The 18,751-nt window shown below is 41.7% G+C and overlaps 1 protein-coding gene and 1 long non-coding RNA gene across 2 annotated transcripts in view; one reads left to right on the top strand and one right to left on the bottom strand.

The window, feature by feature from the left end:
- Nucleotides 1-18,751, top strand: part of LOC118207832 (receptor-type tyrosine-protein phosphatase gamma-like) — a 295,989-nt gene that overhangs the window by 222,478 nt on the left and 54,760 nt on the right. The window contains exons 8-9 of the mRNA XM_035381921.1: nucleotides 7,491-7,683; nucleotides 17,606-17,787. Coding sequence (XP_035237812.1) covers nucleotides 7,491-7,683; nucleotides 17,606-17,787 — 375 coding nt within the window. The remainder of the gene's footprint in view (nucleotides 1-7,490; nucleotides 7,684-17,605; nucleotides 17,788-18,751) is intronic.
- On the bottom strand, nucleotides 1,992-8,256 carry LOC118207838. Its single transcript, XR_004761465.1, has 4 exons — nucleotides 8,180-8,256; nucleotides 4,937-5,062; nucleotides 3,412-3,514; nucleotides 1,992-2,857 (listed from the first exon to the last, which is right to left on the bottom strand). It is a non-coding gene; the product is annotated as an uncharacterized LOC118207838 (long non-coding RNA).

Consider the following 18,751-nt stretch of genomic DNA (forward strand, 5'->3'; position numbering starts at 1 on the left):
ACCCCAATTCTCCCCCAATCAGGTGAGACTGGACACAGTCAATCCCCAACCAACTTTGCCCCACTCTACCTCTTGTGGATCAGACTGACAACCCACCCCCCATTCTCCTCAGATCACTACCTGACTTTGCACAAGACAAACATATATCATTTAAATGTTGAACGTTGAATTTGTTCCCTTGAACTGTGTATAATTCAAAGTGTGACCCGAAATGTCACTATGAGTTAGTATTGCTGAGGTCCCTGTAAGGTACATTTATTTGCACACTTTTGTGTCAGGATTATGGTAACACTCCTGTAGTCCAGACCTGCTAACAGCAGTGAGGTACAACTAACAAGATTATTTCCCCTCACAAATACCAGGAACATTTGGAACATTTAACTCTTTGATGTGTGAGGTAGCAAATACGTGATTAGCGGGTTCTTAGCTACACTTTTGAATGATAAATGTAACAATCACCACTGGTAATTGAAAGCAAGGGGTTAAGCACAACTAGCCTAAATGAGTTGACCTGAAGCCGGGTGGGAAGGAGTGATTTAGTGTAGAGTTCAGTGGGCCCAGATCGGAGAACTGGCTGACGGGGTCCTGTCACTCTTCACCTTTTGTGTAGCAGGATTAAAGATTTATTTTGTTGAGGCAGGTGCATCCTCATTCACCAGTCCTCATCACTCACCAGTTTCAGTCTATTAGAATTCATCGCACCATCATTCCCGTCTGCCTCCATTTTTTTTTCCGGTCTTGTATATTCTGAAAGGTGCGGAGAGCACCCCATTTCTATGGTATTTTTACGCACACTTAAGCCTATTTGCCTTTTTAAAGATGTGTGAAAGTTGGAAAGAATAACAGGAGATGGCGCTTAGCCGTGTGTCAGCTTTGCCATCAAGGAAAAGGAAATGAAATAATACGTGCGGGAAAAGCACGCTTGTTATCCTGAAGGCATCTTTACCTTTTATTTATTTTCCTTCACTATGCAGTTGCCGTGTATTGATATCGCTTAGCTCCTCAAATACAATCTGGTTTTGATTGTTTACTGTACTGTACTGTACTGTACTGTGTGTGTGTGTGTGTGTGTGAGCTTGTGCGTGCAAGTCTGCGTGCGTGTGTGTGTGCGCATGTGTTTATTTGTGTATTTTATGGATGTTGCAGCCTGTTTAGAGTGAATAATGAAAGCAGGGTTATGTGCTCTTGTAGAAGAGACAGCAGCCAATGCAGAGCAGAGGCAAACGAGATTCAAGCAAGGTGTTCCTCGGTCTAATCTACTGCCGTTAAATGACCCAATACTCTTTATTGACTCTACTTGCTGATATCAGAAAGGGAGAATTGATTTGTTTCCAGGCTTCTCTTCCATGTAAAAAGCAGTTGCTACAATTACACACATGGACTCCTGTATATATAGGAGTAATATATACAGTGAAGTACAGTAGTCAGGCCTGAATTTTACTGATAGTGACATTTTAGTGCTGAGTTTGGCATCTTACGTTGCGTTTATCCTTCTTGTTGTTTTGTCTGTTTTCATTACAAAAATAATAAAATGGACCCCCTCTGTATCTTCATTCCAAAAAATTAACTTTAATCTTCTTTTTGTTTGGAACTGGAGTGAAGGAGCGACAAGCTTGGGAACTAAGGCAGAAATGCGTTCTGGCCCCATATGTTACCGGAACAAACATCGACATGCCATTGCTGTACAAGCGGCATTGTGCAATTATTTTAAAGTGTTTCCTTGCTTTAAAATGCAGTGCCCAAATACACCTGGACCTGCCAGCAGATTCTTCACTACACATGGTTACGAGGCCAATCGAAAAACCTACTCTAAAACTGAAGTAATATGAAAAAAAAATGTTTTGGTTTTACAGACTCTTTTATAGACTTTGGTTTGACATGAACATGGGGTTGTTCAGTAGTATGAAATAAAACTTTATTACATGCATATATGAAAAATTGTTTTATTTAAAAAATGAATTACCATTTGCAAGCAATTTGTAAGTCTTTTTTGATATATACACATTCCATAAATAATTATTAAATGGTTTGAATAGGAATTGTACACATATCTAACTATTTATAAAGCAGTAGTAATGCAGTACATTGGAATGATCTAACTGAATTCTAGCATAGAGCAGTTATATTATTATCCTGAATTAAAAGAATTTAAAATTTGTCCTTGTTATTCAGTCTGCTCCTCCTTTGGCCATCCATGTTATACCATAGCAGTTGAAATCATCATATGAGCCTCACCGATACACAAGGTGGCTGCTCTGGACAAAAGGGTTTTTTTTTTAATAATAAAAAAGTGAATTTGAACAGCAGGCCTGCTCACTATAAAAAAAAAACTGTTATTATACACTTCTGTCCTCCTATTCATCTCTCACTGCTAGATTCCTTTAGTCAGATTTTCCACCTCTGCCTTTAGTTTCCTTTCTGATTTTAACACTTTCAGGGGTGAATGCTTTCCATTGTGCTGCATTTTAATTAAAGAATTCATTCCCGTGGAGGGAGACTTGAGGAGGGCAGCACATTTCTCATTCTTTTTCTCTCTGCTGATTTCCCCCTCTCCCTTCCTCGTCTCTCTTTCCCTCCATATTTCTTTTCTGAAAGGTAGCTGGAGGGCCTGCACAAGCCCCCTGTTGATCCATTGAAAAGATCAGGTGATCAGTGGGGAAGGGTCATGCATGGGGGTGATGGCCGAGAACAGACGGTTACTATAAGGCACACCTGGATCCTACAGTTGAGGGGGGATGTTCCTTTTGTGGGGTTTTAGAGATACTGTTTTAGTTGAATGTGCACATCTGGAGGGTTTACTGCTTCAGGTGGAGTTTATTCAAGCTCGCTTTTCAGTTGTGGTCCAGAGTACCGTGTCCTGCAAACGCAGAAAGTGGTGATGCTTAACTTTTTTGTCAAGCAGAGCAAAGATGGCAATTTAGCCATCCCAGCGCAACAAGGTCTGAGGTAGAGGTCCAATGGGCCCTGTAAGTGATCTCAGGGGTTTAATTAAGGAGGGATTGTCCATACGGCTGGCATATTACAAATTAGTGACAAATGTACAGCGTTTTCTGGGGATCTGTGGAGTAGAGGTTTTTTTAGGTTCAGTGACTAGGGAGAGGGAGTTAGGTGGAATTGCTTTTTAGTGTTTTTTGTGGGTGTTGAAATGATCAGGTTTCTGTAATGGCTTCTTTCTCTTATTGCTTATAGGATTTCCAGCTGAGGTTTAATTTATTTTTTTTAATTTCTCTTTCATGTTCCTTCTCTCTCTTTCTCTTTCCCTCCCTCACTCTCTCTCTCTTTCTCTGTCTCTCTCTCCCTCACTCTCTCCCTCTCTGTCTGTCTGTCTCACTCCCTCTGTCTCTCTGATTTCTTTTGTCTTCTGTTGTTGATCAGTGAGGCAAAGTATGCCATAGAAAGTAACAGACTTACCTTTAGCTTTTTGAGCAAATTGATGTTCAGCCCACCTGCTCACACAACTCCTCTTAAAATGGTTCCATTTCAGGCTGGCTGTGTGTCTCCTGTTGCCATGACGCTTATGTAACCTTTGACCTCAGCTGACACCACAGCCATAGTGGGGCAGTGCAGTGGTATACATGTGTCGAATCACTTGTAGAGATTAGATGTGTGGAGAATGAAACACAAAGGGTTCGAGCCACATGATCACACATTGATGGCTGCTTTAGTTCAGGACCAGGGAACCCAAATGCAACCCTAAATTTTAGCCAACTAAAGGCTGTGTGGAACAAAGAAGTAGACTTTACCCCTTCACCCCTGTAAACAATGGATATTCTACTAATATTTGTCCAAGTTAGCATGTTTTTTGGACTAAATGGGTCTTAGTTTGGTTTTGTTTGCTGGACCCTTGCTGTGATAAATTTGCTGTCTTTACCATAATTCTTGTCATCTGGATTTTCAAAACACATAGAAGGTGAGGACCCCCCAAGCTTGTTTTGTGTCCACACATGTTAAAAAAAAGGAACCACCGTCACTATAACATTGGGATTGTAAGATAGTTTCTAGAGATAGAGCTGTGAGTTTTAACACATTCAAATGTTATATTGTGTGACCAGGCTGATTGAAAATTTCACCATAAAAACACAATGAATGCTAATATACAGACTCCGGTCCAAATGCAGGCTGGTGCGAGTTAAGGGATGAAGCATTAAAGAATGGTAAAAGTAAGGGATGGGAAGTTTTCATATCTTAATTTAAGTTTCATCTCTGTATGTAAAAGAAAGCATTGACTTCTTAATGAGAATGATAACTATCATCACTATATAGAATTTCTAAAAATAAAAAAAGTCTCAACTGAAGCTAGTCTGCATTATTTTTTAATCCGGCTTTAGTTCAGTCATGATATTCTCAATATAAGCGGTACTGTAGCATTAGGGAATGCTGTTCCTCTTACATTTAAGGTGTAGCCACACCATAACTGAAAGAAAGTCATGCTTACTGCATTTGGATCATTAAGTGAATGACAGACATATGCACGGTACCTTGACTGTGGATGCACATCAACAGGTATGTTGATCGCAACTGCACCTTGTTATAATTGACAGGCACAGGGTGCACTGACCATACTGCGCATTGACCACGGTTGTGATGTGTTTAATTAAATGTATTGCTGTATATATTGATTAACATAGTTTATGGACAGTACGCTAGGGGCAGAGAAAATGGATCTCTTAGGTTTTTTTTGTGTATTTACCCACATTAACAAATGTGAAGCAATTTCTGGTAGAATTACGCACTGGGTGGCATTGATCGCCTCAGCACTGTTTGCCACTCTCACAGATTTTCCCTCCTGAATCCTGCTGTTTGCTTTACACGTACCCCTATGATGATATTCATGAAAGCATCCTACGGCACGGAGACCGTGCCAAAGAGATCAATCTCAGAAAATTTCACCATATTAAAATGACAGAGGCTTGGGGTGAGCAAATGGGGTCATTACCGTGTTCCACCGTCAGCAGCAGTCCTCCCTGCCCCCATCACCTTCGCTCCACACACACGCCTGTCATTTAGCCATTTCATCTGTCAGTCATTCACCCGGGCCGGACAGACGCCCAGTATGATTGGTCTGTCACAACAAAACAAAATTGCTCGAAATGGGGGCAGGGGGCAATTCAAAGGGAACAAAGCTGGCTATATATTGCAAGGTAAAAGCAAACAAACAAAAAAAATCTGGATGTTTTGACACATTTGAAATATTTCTTGGGTGAATTTGTCCATAGAAAGCTCAGAGCATTAAAATTTAAAGACGATGTTTGTAACAGTCCACAAGTTTTTTTTTGTTTTTTTTTACAGTGTATGCAACTTATTTCACTCAGCAATATACATACAATTGTGTTGTAATTGCTAGCTAATGGGCTATGGTTAGTCCAGGATCTGCACTTAGAGAGCAGTGAGTGTGAGCATTGCACAGTTGAGGACCCAGTGAAGTCTCATCTTGGGACTTCACTGAAGTCTCAGTGAAGTCCCATCTGTGAGAGAAGTGAAGGATTATTTTCTTCTGCCAACTCAGGGCCTCTATATCGGCATCTCAGGGCCAGATATAAACCGCTCAAAAACAAAATCAACACTCCGGCCCCCTCTGACTACCTGGACTTCTGAACAGGTCATATTTGGCTGTAAACACTGGTCTTAAATGATTGTTTTTTTTCAGTCATTGAGTTGAGCACTATAACTCGTATAATGTTGTAAAGTATAGAGTCTTTGCACTGTGATGCAAAAAACCCTGTCTTGATCAGTAAAACCACAAGAGATAACAAACAAAATAACAAGGTAGTCTCTCCTCCCAAAGGAGGGCTGAAATTGATACCCTAGGTTGATGATGACGATATTGTAAAATCTAAAAAAACAAGACAAACAACTGCTAATCCTCTACTGGCATTTGTGTAAACAAATGAGTCAAAACAAATGAATCCACTCTTAATACATAGGCCAGGAAACGTCAATGCAGAGCCTTGATTTGGCTTTGCACTCCATACATTTAGATTCGTAATCAAACAATTCACTTGAGGTTACAGTGCAGATTCACAGCTTTTATTAGAGTATTGTTTATGCATTTTGGTTTCACAGTGTAGAAATAATAGCACTTTTAATACATTTTCTCCCCGTGTGTGTTAAATTGCTTCCTATTTAGTCTTGATTTTAGGTGTTTCATTGCCTTTGGAGTCTCTTTTTAGCATTTGTCAACATGAGGACCAGATTTGTGCCAATGAAAGTCATAGAAGCCATAATGACACTGAGAAATAATAATAAGAAAAAAATAGCCAGAGATATAGGCCAAATATTAGGTTTACCAAAATCAACTGCTTGGAACGTCATTTAGGAGAAAGAGAGTACTGGTGAGCTCAGTAATCAGAAGGGTCTGGTAGGCCAAGGAAGACTTCTACAATTCATGACTGAAGAATTCTCACCATAGTGAAGAAACAAACCCCAAACACCTGTCTGACAGATCAGAACCACTCTTCAGGCAGCACGGATGTTTCAGTGACTACTGTCTGCAGAAGACTTCACACACAGAACTACAGAGGATACACTGCAAGATGCAAACCACTAGTTAACTGCAAAAATGGCTTTCCTTGTGTTGTAGACATCCTGGGGGGAAGATTGGAAAAATAAATCTGGTTTTGTTCAGTATCAGAAGTACATGTAATACAGAATAAAGAAAACACAAAAGGATTTTTGGGTTTCTTTGTTGTTTTTCAGAATTAATATGTCCTTTATGTTTACTGATTGAGACTCCCATAGGATCAGGGGATTTGGTCCTTTTGGTACAAAGTTCTCTTTATTTCAAGCCTTGAAACTTGTCTATACTGTATATAGTTTTGGAGATAATGGGGTTTATTTAAGACTTGGGGGATTCTGACAAATAGCCCTGGGTTTTAAGGGACTAAGTAAACCTTTCTCCAAAGCAAATTACTGACTCTGAGAGAGCAAGTACATGTTTTTGTTCTGAGTGTCTTTTTGTTTTTTGTTTTGTTTCTTTTTTTGCGTTTGCTTTATGTGCCATTTCTGTTGGCTGGCTTCAAATGGGAATGAGCCTTGATGAATGGAAATCACTGGAATCTGTCATGAGGCCACTGATCTGGGCGCAGCTGGTGTAGTCTCCTTGCAGAAAGACGGGGAGGGGGTTTTGGGTGTGGGGGAGGGGGGGGGGCATATTCTGTAAGGGGATTTATCAGGTCTGGGATGGGGCTGTTCTGTTCTTTTGGTTTCCCCTCCTGACGTGGGCCGCTGCCTGCCTGCTCTCAGTGAACATTTTTGTGCTAAAAAATCTGAAAATTGGATGAAACCTTCTAGGTGTTCTGGTGAAAACTCGGCTACATTCGGTTTGAAAAATGAAAGTGTTCTAGCTGACTAGGACATAGCCAGCCTATATCCCGATGAAGCCTGTGTATATTGGGTTTAACCTAGCCTAGTCTTTATGTCAAATCCTAGATTCCCACCTCTCTAGCCATCTAGATTCTGGCCTTTTCTCACTGGGTCCTGTCCCCTCACAGCTGGAGGCTTTCTACTCCATCTTCACCACCGAGCAGCAGGACCATGTCAAGTCTGTGGAGTACCTGAGGAACAACTTCCGGCCTCTGCAGGACCTGGACAACCGGCTGGTGTATAAGTCTGCCATCAAGGACGCCTGGCTGCCAGACCTGACGGATGGAGTGGGGAACCCACACGGCACGGAAGCTTCCAGAGGTGCGGAAATATGTGGGGCTGCGTAGCCCACTATTCATATTTACCTCTCATTTACATAGAATTGCCTCTCACATATGCAACCACTGCTTTCATATACATTATTCTAACTCTCACAGAGACTTTTTTGCCTCTCACATACACAAAAGTCGCTCTCTCATACATGATTTTACCCCTTGCGTACACAAAAGCTGCTCTTGCACACACCATCTCACCTTTTACTTCTCACACACACAGAGGTTGCTTACATATAACCCATTTTACCTTTCTTTTGAGGGTTTCAGAACCAGGCGACTGAGGGGAACGTTTTCTGGGGTGCTCGCTTGGGTTTTTTTTTGATCTCTCTCTCTCTTTCTCTCTCTCTCTCTCTCTCTCTCTCTCTCTCCCTCCCTCCCTCCTCCTTTCTGTCTCTCTTTGTCTCTCTCTGTCTCTGTCCTTGCTTTTGTCTTTTGTTGTAGATCAGACAGGAGAAGCGTGCTATAGAAAGTAACAGACTTACCCTTGGCTTTTGGAGCAGATCAATGCTCAGTCCTCCTGTTCACATAACTCCTCTTAAAATGGCTCCATTTCAGGCTGGCTGTGTGTCTCTTGTTGCCATGCCACTAGAGGTAACAAACAGGCAGCAGAGTGGCTTACATAACCTACTATTTTACCTCTCACACGCAGAAGTCACTCTCATACTCTAAAAATAAGCCAATTTTGAGTATGTGAGTGAAAAAATGATGTATGTGAGGGAAACTTTTAAGTTTGTGAGAGGAAAAATAATGTATGTAAGAGTACATTTTCTGTGTGAGAGAGGTACAATTGTGTATGTGAGTGGTAAGATAATGTACCGTATATCAGAAAAACTTTTATGTGTGTGAGAGGCAGTGGGGAACCGTCATGGTCCTCTAGGCCCTCAGAACGGGCCTGTGGTGTTTTAAATATAATTCTATTAAATGTATTAATTCCAATTTTATATTAATTAATTAATTTAGTTGTCTATTCATTCATGTTCTTAAAGAAAACCATCAAAATTGAAAAAATGTTTCTGGGTCAGAATTAACCTTCCCATCCTGTTCAGTTTGTGTTGAAATACAAAGCGTTAATAGCTGAGCTTGTCAGATTTAATAAGCATCACCCTTCAGCATTTAGTTCCTTGTTACTTAATTTATGCACTTATTGTACGACGCTTTGGATAAAAGCACTAGATAGAATCAAGTGAAAGGGTGTTATTGGCAATGCCTGATTCCCATAATTGTGGTTCAGTTGTGCAGAACCATCATGGACAGGTTTGGGATATTCGCAAGTAAAGTATGTCCCATCCTATTTGTCCCCATACATCCACCACTACTGTGTGTGTGTTTGTGTGTGTATGTGTGTGTCTGTATATGTGTGGGCATAAGCACACATGCGTATGCACATGCATGTGCCTGTTTATATAACATAAATGTCAATGATTTATATATCCAGGGTTTCCCCCTGTGCTTTATATGAGAGGCGGAATGCCTAACACCTCCACTAACATTAGGGGGAAAATACAGAAATAGGCACTTGCTGTATTCTGTACTCTGGTTTCCTCCCACATTCCAAAGACATACGGAAAGGCTAATTGGACACTCTAGATTGCCCAAAGGTATGAGTGTGTTTATTGAATGGTGTATGTGCACTGTGATAGAGTGGCGGCCTGTCCAGGGTGTGTTCCAGCCTCTCACCCAATGCACGCTGGGATAGGCTCCAGCACCTCCCGAAACCCTGACCAGGATAAGCGGGTGTAGATAATGGATGGATGGATGTATTCTGTGATAAAACTTTAAAAAAAACAGGCAACTATACAATAATACCCACCTAGCTAAGTATTTCCCACTGCTGTCTTATTGTGAATAACTAAAATTGAAGACAATAAACAAGAGAATGTTTTGAATCAACTGACGGGGAGAAACACTTCAATTTTAATGTAACATAATGTTGCTAACATTGGACAAACACAGGCTTTTTGAATAACATATTTGATAACGCTTAGGTATGTCAGTAACTCAAATTAAACGAGTAGCCTAAAATTTTGCAGAACCCTAGTTCCTCAAATATGGCAAGTATTGTCATTGATGACATCTTCAGGTTTTTCTTGGGCAAGACTATTTATCGCTTATTCTATTTTAGTTAAACTATTTCACAACAAACTGATATTATAGCTTCCAATATAAAATATTACCTTTATTACATTACATTAGATTATAGGCATTTAGCAGACGCTCTTATCCAGAGCGACGTACAACAAGTGCATAGGTTCATGATGTAGAGGTGCAAAAGAAACACTAGAGTGAAGTAAGGATCGTAGTGCCAGAAGTGACCACATCGATCAGGACTCCAACCCTGTAGAGTAAGCTTGTTCAGCAAGCAAGAATCCTACCAAGTACAAACTAGCACTGGAATCACAATTGTATTAAATAGCCTGTTGGTAAAGGACACTGGGTTGATGCTAACCCTCTCAAGCAAATGAGATCTGATTCCTTTAACGAGACCATCGAGGGAATCAGAGACATATGCGGTGACTTTGCATGGCACTGCCTCTAACTGAGCGTGAAACAGCAGCAAACTCAGTAACGTTGATAAAACGTGACGTGCATTTGGACCAATAATTTTCTCTGAATTAAGTCTTGAATTGATGTGATTGGATACTATTAGCAGTAAATAAAATGCTTCTACTAGGTGGTACATATCAGAATCTCATGGGTTGAAAGCAATTTAGAATATGCTTCGAAATGTGCAGATGTTGGGTAACTGGCTATGTTATGCTTGTAAATAATAATAAAAAAAGGTTATCATTAGCATGCGTCTCTTTACCCCATAAGAAAAGCACTTTCTTTTTTCAGCAAGTATTCCACCGCTCCCACCAACCACCCCCCCCCCCCCCCCCCCCGCCCCCCTCCACGGGGTCACCTCCTATCCAAACACAATTTCTGGGGGAAAGGCTGATATATGTGAATGTGTGCACGGTGACTGTGTGCGTAGCGCCGTGTGCAAGCTCAGAAAGTGATTTGAGTGAAGTTAAAGAGAGAAATGTCAAAAGGAGCGCAGGGTGTAATGACAGTAATAGACTCTGGAGCCGCTGAAGACTCGACGCACTGGTATGAAGGGGAAAGAGCCGCGGCTTTCTCTAGGCTAGTTATTTCTGCGCGTGCGATAAAAACATCAAACTTCAAAAACAGAGAAATGACAGCTTTTTCGTTCTCTTTCCCGTAGCGGGTTTCTCACAGTGAAAAAAAACACAGTGACCCAGAAATGAAGGGAGGGAAAACAGCTGAAAGAGAAGAGAGCAGAGTCGACGCACTGCTTGCTATGCTTACTCTGTGTCTGCTCACTGAATGCCACTCACACTAATGTGGTCTTTTGCATTACCTCGCTGGCATTTAGCAGATACTGTTATCCTGAGAAACTTACATAATTTTATCACTTTTTTTAATACCTAGTATCCATTTACATGGCTGGATATACACTGAAGCAATAGCAGGTTAAGTACCTTGCTCAAGGATACAACAGTAGCGTGTAACCTTTAGGTTACAAGCCCAGGTCCGTGCCCGCCATGCTTCACTGCTGCCTGCTCTAGTCTTGGAACTCAAGCTGCTGGATCTCAACACGCTCTCCCCTTGCTGTCCGAAAGTAGCACAGTAGAGGAGATGGGCACTGCCAGGGTCGTGCCAGCTCAGACACCGGTCAGAAACTCGGAGTGCCGTTAGCCAAAGTGTGAGGCACTTGACTCCTGGCTGTTGTTATTTAACCGCTTGTCTCTTAGTTTCCGCTTCAGTCAGCGCCTTCTTAAACCCAGCTCCGCTGAGGTGGCGTGATTAGTTTGAAAATACCGGCTTCCCTCCGTAAATCCGGTGGGTTTGTTGTTCTGAACCGCGCTGCTTTCGGTGCGAGACGCGAGCCCGGGGCGCAGAGCTAACGTCACCGTGGCGGCCCCACCCCTCCGCCCGCCTGCTCCCTCCAAGTGCCAGGGCCCAGAATCGCTGCGGTTTACTGCCTTTCTGAAAGCAAATACTGTCACACATGAACTGCTTCTGCTGCTGCTTCTGCCTTCTCTCACTCACTTATGTAAATAAACCATGCACAAATTAGATTACCTGCTCCTTTATTATATGACCTGCTTCCTTCATTAGATTAGCTGCTCCTCCATTAGAATACCTGCTCTTTAACTGGATTAGCTGGATTACGTATTCTTCCATTATGTTATCTGTTTTTCTATTAGATTACCTGCTCCTTGATCAGATTACCCCCTTTTTAAATGGATTATGTGGTCCTCCAGTAGATTAGCCTCTTCTCCAGTAGATAACCTGCTCCTCCATTAGAATAGCTGCTCTTCTAGTAGATTACCTGCTGTTTCATTAGATTTCCTGTTCTTATATTAGATTACCTGCTCCTCCATCAGATTACCCCCTTTTTAAATGGATCATGTGGTCCTCCAGTAGATTAGCCTCTTCTCCATTAGATAACCTTCTCCTCCTTTAGAATAGCTGCTCTTCTAGTAGATAACTGCTGTTTCATTATATTACCTGCTTCTCCTTCAGATGACCTGCTCCTCCATCAGATTACCTGATCTTAAATTGGATTACCTGCTCCTTCATTACATTAGCTGCTCCTCCATTAAATAACCTGCTCCTCTATTGGATTATCTGCTCTTCAAGTAGATTTCCTGCTCTGCCATTAGATTACCTTCTTCTCGACTAGAATACCTGCTCTTTTAATAGATTATCTGTTTTTCCAATAGATTATGTGGTCCTCTGTTAGATTACCTGCTCCTCCATTAGATTATCTCCTCCTCCATTACAGTGCCTGCTCTTCAATTAGATCACCTGCCCCTCTATCATATTATCTGCGCTTTAATCAGATTACCTGCTCTTCCATTAGATAAGCTACTCCTTCATTAGAATACCTGCTCCTCCATTAGAATATCTGCTCGTCTGTTAGATGACCTGTTCTTACAATAGATTACGTGGTCTTCTGTTAAATTACCTGCTCCACCATTAGATTATCTCCTCCTCCATTACAATCCCTGCTCTTCTAGTAGATTCCCCGTTGTTCCATTAAATAACCTGCTCCTTTATTAGATTATCTATTCTTCCAATAGATTACCTGTTGTTTTGTTAGATTACCTGCTTCTCCATCAGATATCATGCTCTTTAATTAGATCACTGCCACTCTATCCAATTATCTGATCTTTAATTAGATTACCTGCCCCTCCATCCGATTATCTGATCTTTAATTAGATCACCTGCTCTTCCATTAGATAAACTGCTCCTCCATTAGATAAACTGCTCCTCCATTAGAATACCTGCTCATCTGTTAGATTATCTTCCCTTCTATTAGATTACCTGCTCTTCATATAGGTTACTTGCTCTTCTATCAGATTACCCATTTTGTCTTTAATTGTATAAGGGAGTCATTGTTTCTTTCTCCCACTTGCACAATTTGCTGTTGTGTATTTTATACATTTCATACATATACAAAAAAGAAAATTGAAAACTGAATGAAACTGAACAGGGGAGGGCACTGTGCTCAGATCCTCAGATCTTACAGCCTTCAAGAAACTTCCGTGTGTCACATCCTGTGAATGGAATGCCCATTTTGGTTCACGGTCCTGTCTCTTCACAGACACGCGAAAGCCATGAAGCCCTGTTTTATTATTTACATTCTGCGAATGAAATGTGCAGTGAAACAGATGGAAGGATCTGGACTGGATTTCATTTATGGGAACTAAAATAATTTGGTAATCCTACTAGAAGCTTTTATGAGATTGTTTTTGCCTTCCATTCCATGGAATGATTATTCTTTGTATATTGTAATGTAATGTATTGTAATGTAATTTTTTTCATTAATAGTTACCCCCCAAGTTAATAGAGACTTGTCTGCAGTTGACAAATCTTAAATATGCTACCGTACCTGTCTTGCTAATATTGAGTTTAAGCTTGCTGGCTGGACTGTGAGTGAGTTTTAATGCAAGCAAGGGTAGTTATAGCTGCAATATCATGACAGACACGGCATCAACGAGGGCACATTGAGGAGAGAACAGCAATCTGCCAGCGAGTTGCCGAGACAGATCTATGCGTAAGTCATACGAAACCGCTTCTACCACTGTTCATTAATAAAAGCATCTGCCAATGTCCTGAGCAGTGCATTTAAACGACGCCTTACGTGCAGGCGCAAAAGCGCAGTTGCTTTTGCTTCATTATTACCGCTCCCTTGGAAATGTGCTCCTATCTTGCTGATTTTAGATTCAACGTGCAGAGGGAGAGAAATGGAAAGTGTGTCTTGCTCACTCCATATCAGTGATTCTATCAAAGAGAATCTGCGTTATATGACGAGAAGCTGGAATATGCATAACTCTTTATGCTGCTACTGTGTTCATACCCTGTTCAAGTGAATGGTAAGTTCATAAATCTGAGGTCTGCGTCACTATGGTTCTGCTGAATTCCCCATTATATTTTCGTAATAGCTGACTGAGAGCGGTAGTTGCCCCTCCCCTTCTGTGCCGCAGTGAGGTAATGGTGCCCCTTCCTATACCTGGACCTCCACCTCTGTTCTGTGCTCTGTGGATAAATCCACCTCACTGTACTGTAGCTTTATCTATGGCTGTAGCTGCAGCAGTATTGGCAGCTTTAGCTTTAGCTGTAGCTGTGGCTGTTGCTGTAGCTACAGTTCTAACTATATGTGCAATTTTAGATTTAGCTGTAGCTGTGTCTGTAGCTGTAATCATAGCTGTAGGTGTAGTTTTAGATTTGGTTGTAGCTTTAGCTGTGGCTGTAGTTGCAGCTGTATTGTGGTTTTAGCTTTAGCTGTACATGATGTACTGTAGCTTTAGCTGTGGCTGTATTTGTAGCTGTAATCATAGCTGTAGGTGTAGTTTTAGGTTTAGCTGTAGCTTTAGCTGTGGCTGTACCTGCAGCTGTAGTCATAGCTGTAGGTGTAGTTTTAGATTTAGCTGCAGCTGTAGTCATAGCTGTAGGTGTAGTTTTAGATTTCTCTGTAGCTCTAGCCGTAGCTGTACCTGCAGCTGTAGTCATAGCTGTAGGTGTAGTTTTAGATTTAGCTGCAGCTGTAGTCGTAGCTGTAGGTGTAGTTTTAGATTTAGCTGCAGCTGTAGTCATAGCTGTAGGTGTAGTTTTAGATTTAGCTGTAGCTTTAGCCGTAGCTGTACCTGCAGCTGTAGTCATAGCTGTAGGTGTAGTTTTAGATTTAGCTGTAGCTTTAGCCGTACTGTGCTGCGCTTGGCTCTGTGAAAGCTGCCAGCGCTCATCCATCAGTGTGAGGAGTGAATGGAGCTTCAGGTGGTAAAGGACGAAAGGCTTTCATTTAGCATAAACATCTTTGATTCTGCTCTGGCTACTACACGCGTACACACACACACACACACACAGATACACACAGACACACTCACACGCACACAGGCAGACAGACACACTCACACACACAGACGCTTACACACAGACAGACAGACACATACACACAGATACACACACACATAGGCGCACAGACTTGCACATAGGTACGCACACACAGGTACACACACAGAGACACTTACATACATACAGACATACACACACAGACACACACACACACACTCCATGTCCTGCATGCTGTTAAACTGCCTGACTAACTCTTTTTCCCACTGTCTGCTTTCATGTGTCACTTACTCTGTCTGCATTGTGCTGACTCTGCCTGTGTTTTCATCTCTATGATTATTTTTGTCTCGCTCATTCTCTCTGTCTTTCTGTCACAGTGTAATTTAAATATATACATTTTAACCAATGAACATGTGAAAAAATACTGAAATTATAACACATAGTGACTGATGCTGTAAAAGAGGGAAAAAAACATTGTAGATATTATTTTTATGTTCCTAAGGTATATCTCTATTATGTTATTATTGATTAGGCCGTGTCGTGGGTCACTCACTTGTTGTAGCTGGCTGATGCATATTGAGCTAAGAGTTGAGCTAGAGAAAAACTCTTTACCCCAGACACCTCACAGGGACTGGCCCGGAATAAGGAACACTGGAGCACACTCTGCTCAGGGCAAAAGGCACTGTTTAATGAACAGGCTTGTCTGACTTTTCTAGTTTGACCATTGAGCACCTCTTTTATTTAGCTGGCTTGAAGCACATTGGACATCTTCCTTTTACACAGAGAGTGGAGCCATTGGTCATTGGTTTTTACGCTGAAAGGACTTGAAGCTTGTCTTCATCTGTCAGGGAAGAATTTTTTTTTTTTTTTTTTTTTTTTTTGTGTTTAGAAAATGTACTCTTTAAAAAAAAATATGGCTGATAATGTAGGAGAAAGTCCCTGTCTACCTTTCCCACCCTATAGTTATCAAATAAATATTCATCTTTGGTTAATTACTTTTTATGTCTACCCATTTTCATTAGTAAGGTACAGTCACTGAGCCTTTACTTTTATCTCTGACAAAGAACAATACCTAGCTAGTGTGTTTTTAGAACCTGATAGCAGTGAAGTTTATTTTTGATCGTTGGGAAATATTCATTTTGATTTGTTGCATTGTTTGATTGTTTATAATTGTCAGTTTTGAAACAGTGCTTACCTGAAGCTGGTTTCTGTCAGTATGAGTTAGTGTTAGTTTAGAGGTTTCAGAGGGGAAGGTTTTCTGAGCTGTTCGCTTGGGTTTTTTAAAGCTGTATTTTATAAAGAATTGTTTGGACTTTATGGATGCCCTATAAAATTTTGTGGATCTCTCTCTTTCTCTCTCTCTTTCTCTCTCTCTGTCTGTCTCTCACTTGCTCTCTCTCTCTCTCTCTCTCTCTCTCTCTCTCACTTTCTCTTTCTCCCTCATTCTCTCTCTCTATCTCTCTCTTGTGCTGTCTCTCTCTCTCTCTCTCTCTCCCTCCCTCCCCCCTCCCCCCCTCACTTGGTTGCATGGCTACATTAATAACAAAGAGAGGGGTTTGCATAGTACTGGCCTGGCAGAAAAAGAACACGGAGACTCACAGGAGCGGAACAATAAACAATGCTGTACCCCAGAAAAAACATTCTGTACGATTTCCCCAAGACCCCAAACCCCCCACCTACAGTATCTCTCCCAGTCTGCAAACAGCACCAGGCTGGGTGGCAGGAACAGACACCTCCTATCTGCCTCATAACTGTCAAAAAGTACTCAAATGAGTGGGTAATATTCCATTTGTATAATTTCCATATAAAATATGTCAACAATAATATGCACAATAATATGCATAATAATAATAATAATAATAATAATAATAATAATAATAATAATAATCTGGAAATGGTTCCCATATGCTGGTAAATGGCCCAGCAGTGCAGGCCACTGTCTTGACAGAACAAAAGGAGAGGAGCATTTCTGCTTGATCTCCTTCGCAAATTAATCCAAGTTTCAGGTTTCGGCAATTTATTCCATTTCCTGACATGCTCAATGATTAAACACCTTCTGCTTTGGAGATTACCGGGAGCTGGGATGCAGGCTGCTGTCGAAAAGCACGGCTGTTGCACAAAGCCAGGGACTCTGCCTCAACCTTGGCTTACAGCAGCATCTAGTGGTGGCATGTAGGATTGCAAGTGCAGGCAGGAACTGACCAAAATGCCCGAAGGCGGAAATATATGAACTCATGCATTATTTGGCCCTTTTGAAACTGCTGCGGCCAGATGGCCTGATGATTCAGCACTGAATGCTTCATAATGAAAGATTTTAGCCTTTACCTCAGGTGGCTCAACCACGCCACGTTCTGGCTAGAACAGATGAAAGGTGAAGCGGTAAGGCATTTTTTGCCCTCCATCTTTACCCTCATGGTCTGCTGATTTTAAAATGAATTGGCTTCACAGGCTTCTCCAGATATCTGTGTAACTACGCAGCCACTAGGTTTTGGAGTCATGTTTGCGTTCCTAACGACTGTTTTTGGTGTTCCCTTCCCTTCTTTCAGTGTGCAGCAGCGCCCCCATAAACATGAAGGTCCACCCGCTGAACAGGACCGCGCTGGTGGTGACCTGGTCTCGACCGCTGACGGTTTACCACCCCATCGTCAGCTTCATGGTCTCCTACAGCTGGACTAAGAATGAGGAGGCGTACGAGAGGACCTTCAGCAAAGACATCGACCAGGACCTGGTGAGAACCAACCCGGTCACCGCCCCCCATCCCCCTAGTCACTCAGTGTGGACCCTGCCAGGTTCTGTTCCATCTCAGCAGCCACACTGGGGATTGCTGTCAGTGTGATGACTAGCTCTCCGTGATGCTATAGAAATAAGCCTTGTAAGTGAGGAATGAACCACGGTCATGACAGGGTGGTGAGATACGGTGCTGAGGCAAAGCTGAGGTTTATTTTCATATAAATCCACAGGCCATAGTGGTTTATATCGGTTATACCTTGGGTACCTGCGCCAGAAAAAATTCAACATTCAAATGCAGTTAAACAAATATGTAGGAGTGTTATGTTGTTGTTGTTGTTATTAACTTGATAGGTTTTTTTCCTTCTTCTGTTTTAAATAGAATGTTTCACTGAAACAGATTATTGAGAGTCTTGATTTGGAATGGCGCAAAGGTCATTTTCCCTGGAACTACTTCATAGCTGCTGTACTCTTACTCCGTGCAGTTTATAGAAAAAATATTCAACACCCTCTCCACCAGTCCGAATCACGTATTTAACCAAGCTGTGGTATAAAATATGTCTGATCTTTGACGTATGTTCTCTGTAAAACTGAATTTATGCCAGCGGGCCTGGGACGGTTGACAGCATTCCAGACACTTACTGCTCTCGGTGTAAACAATTTAATATCAATCTGGGAGAAGCAGGCAGCCAAGCAACGACCGTATTAAAGTGCGGAAGGGTCTTCCTCACGAAAAAAGGGAACTCATTTCAGAGGGAGTCTAGGGTCTGATGACAGTGTCTGAAGACCGCTAGCCGGAATAGTCCGGGCTCTTTCAGCTCACGGCTTTCATTCTTTGTGTGTTCACTCCTTGCAATCAGCGGCAAAATCTAATTTCCTTGCACCACTCCCCCATCTCTCTCTCCATCTCTCTCTCTGTCTCTCTCTCTCTCTAACTCTCTCTCTCTTCCCCCCTCTTCCTGTCT

This window comes from Anguilla anguilla, chromosome 11, assembly GCF_013347855.1.
Source record: "Anguilla anguilla isolate fAngAng1 chromosome 11, fAngAng1.pri, whole genome shotgun sequence".
Classification (NCBI taxonomy): domain Eukaryota; kingdom Metazoa; phylum Chordata; class Actinopteri; order Anguilliformes; family Anguillidae; genus Anguilla; species Anguilla anguilla.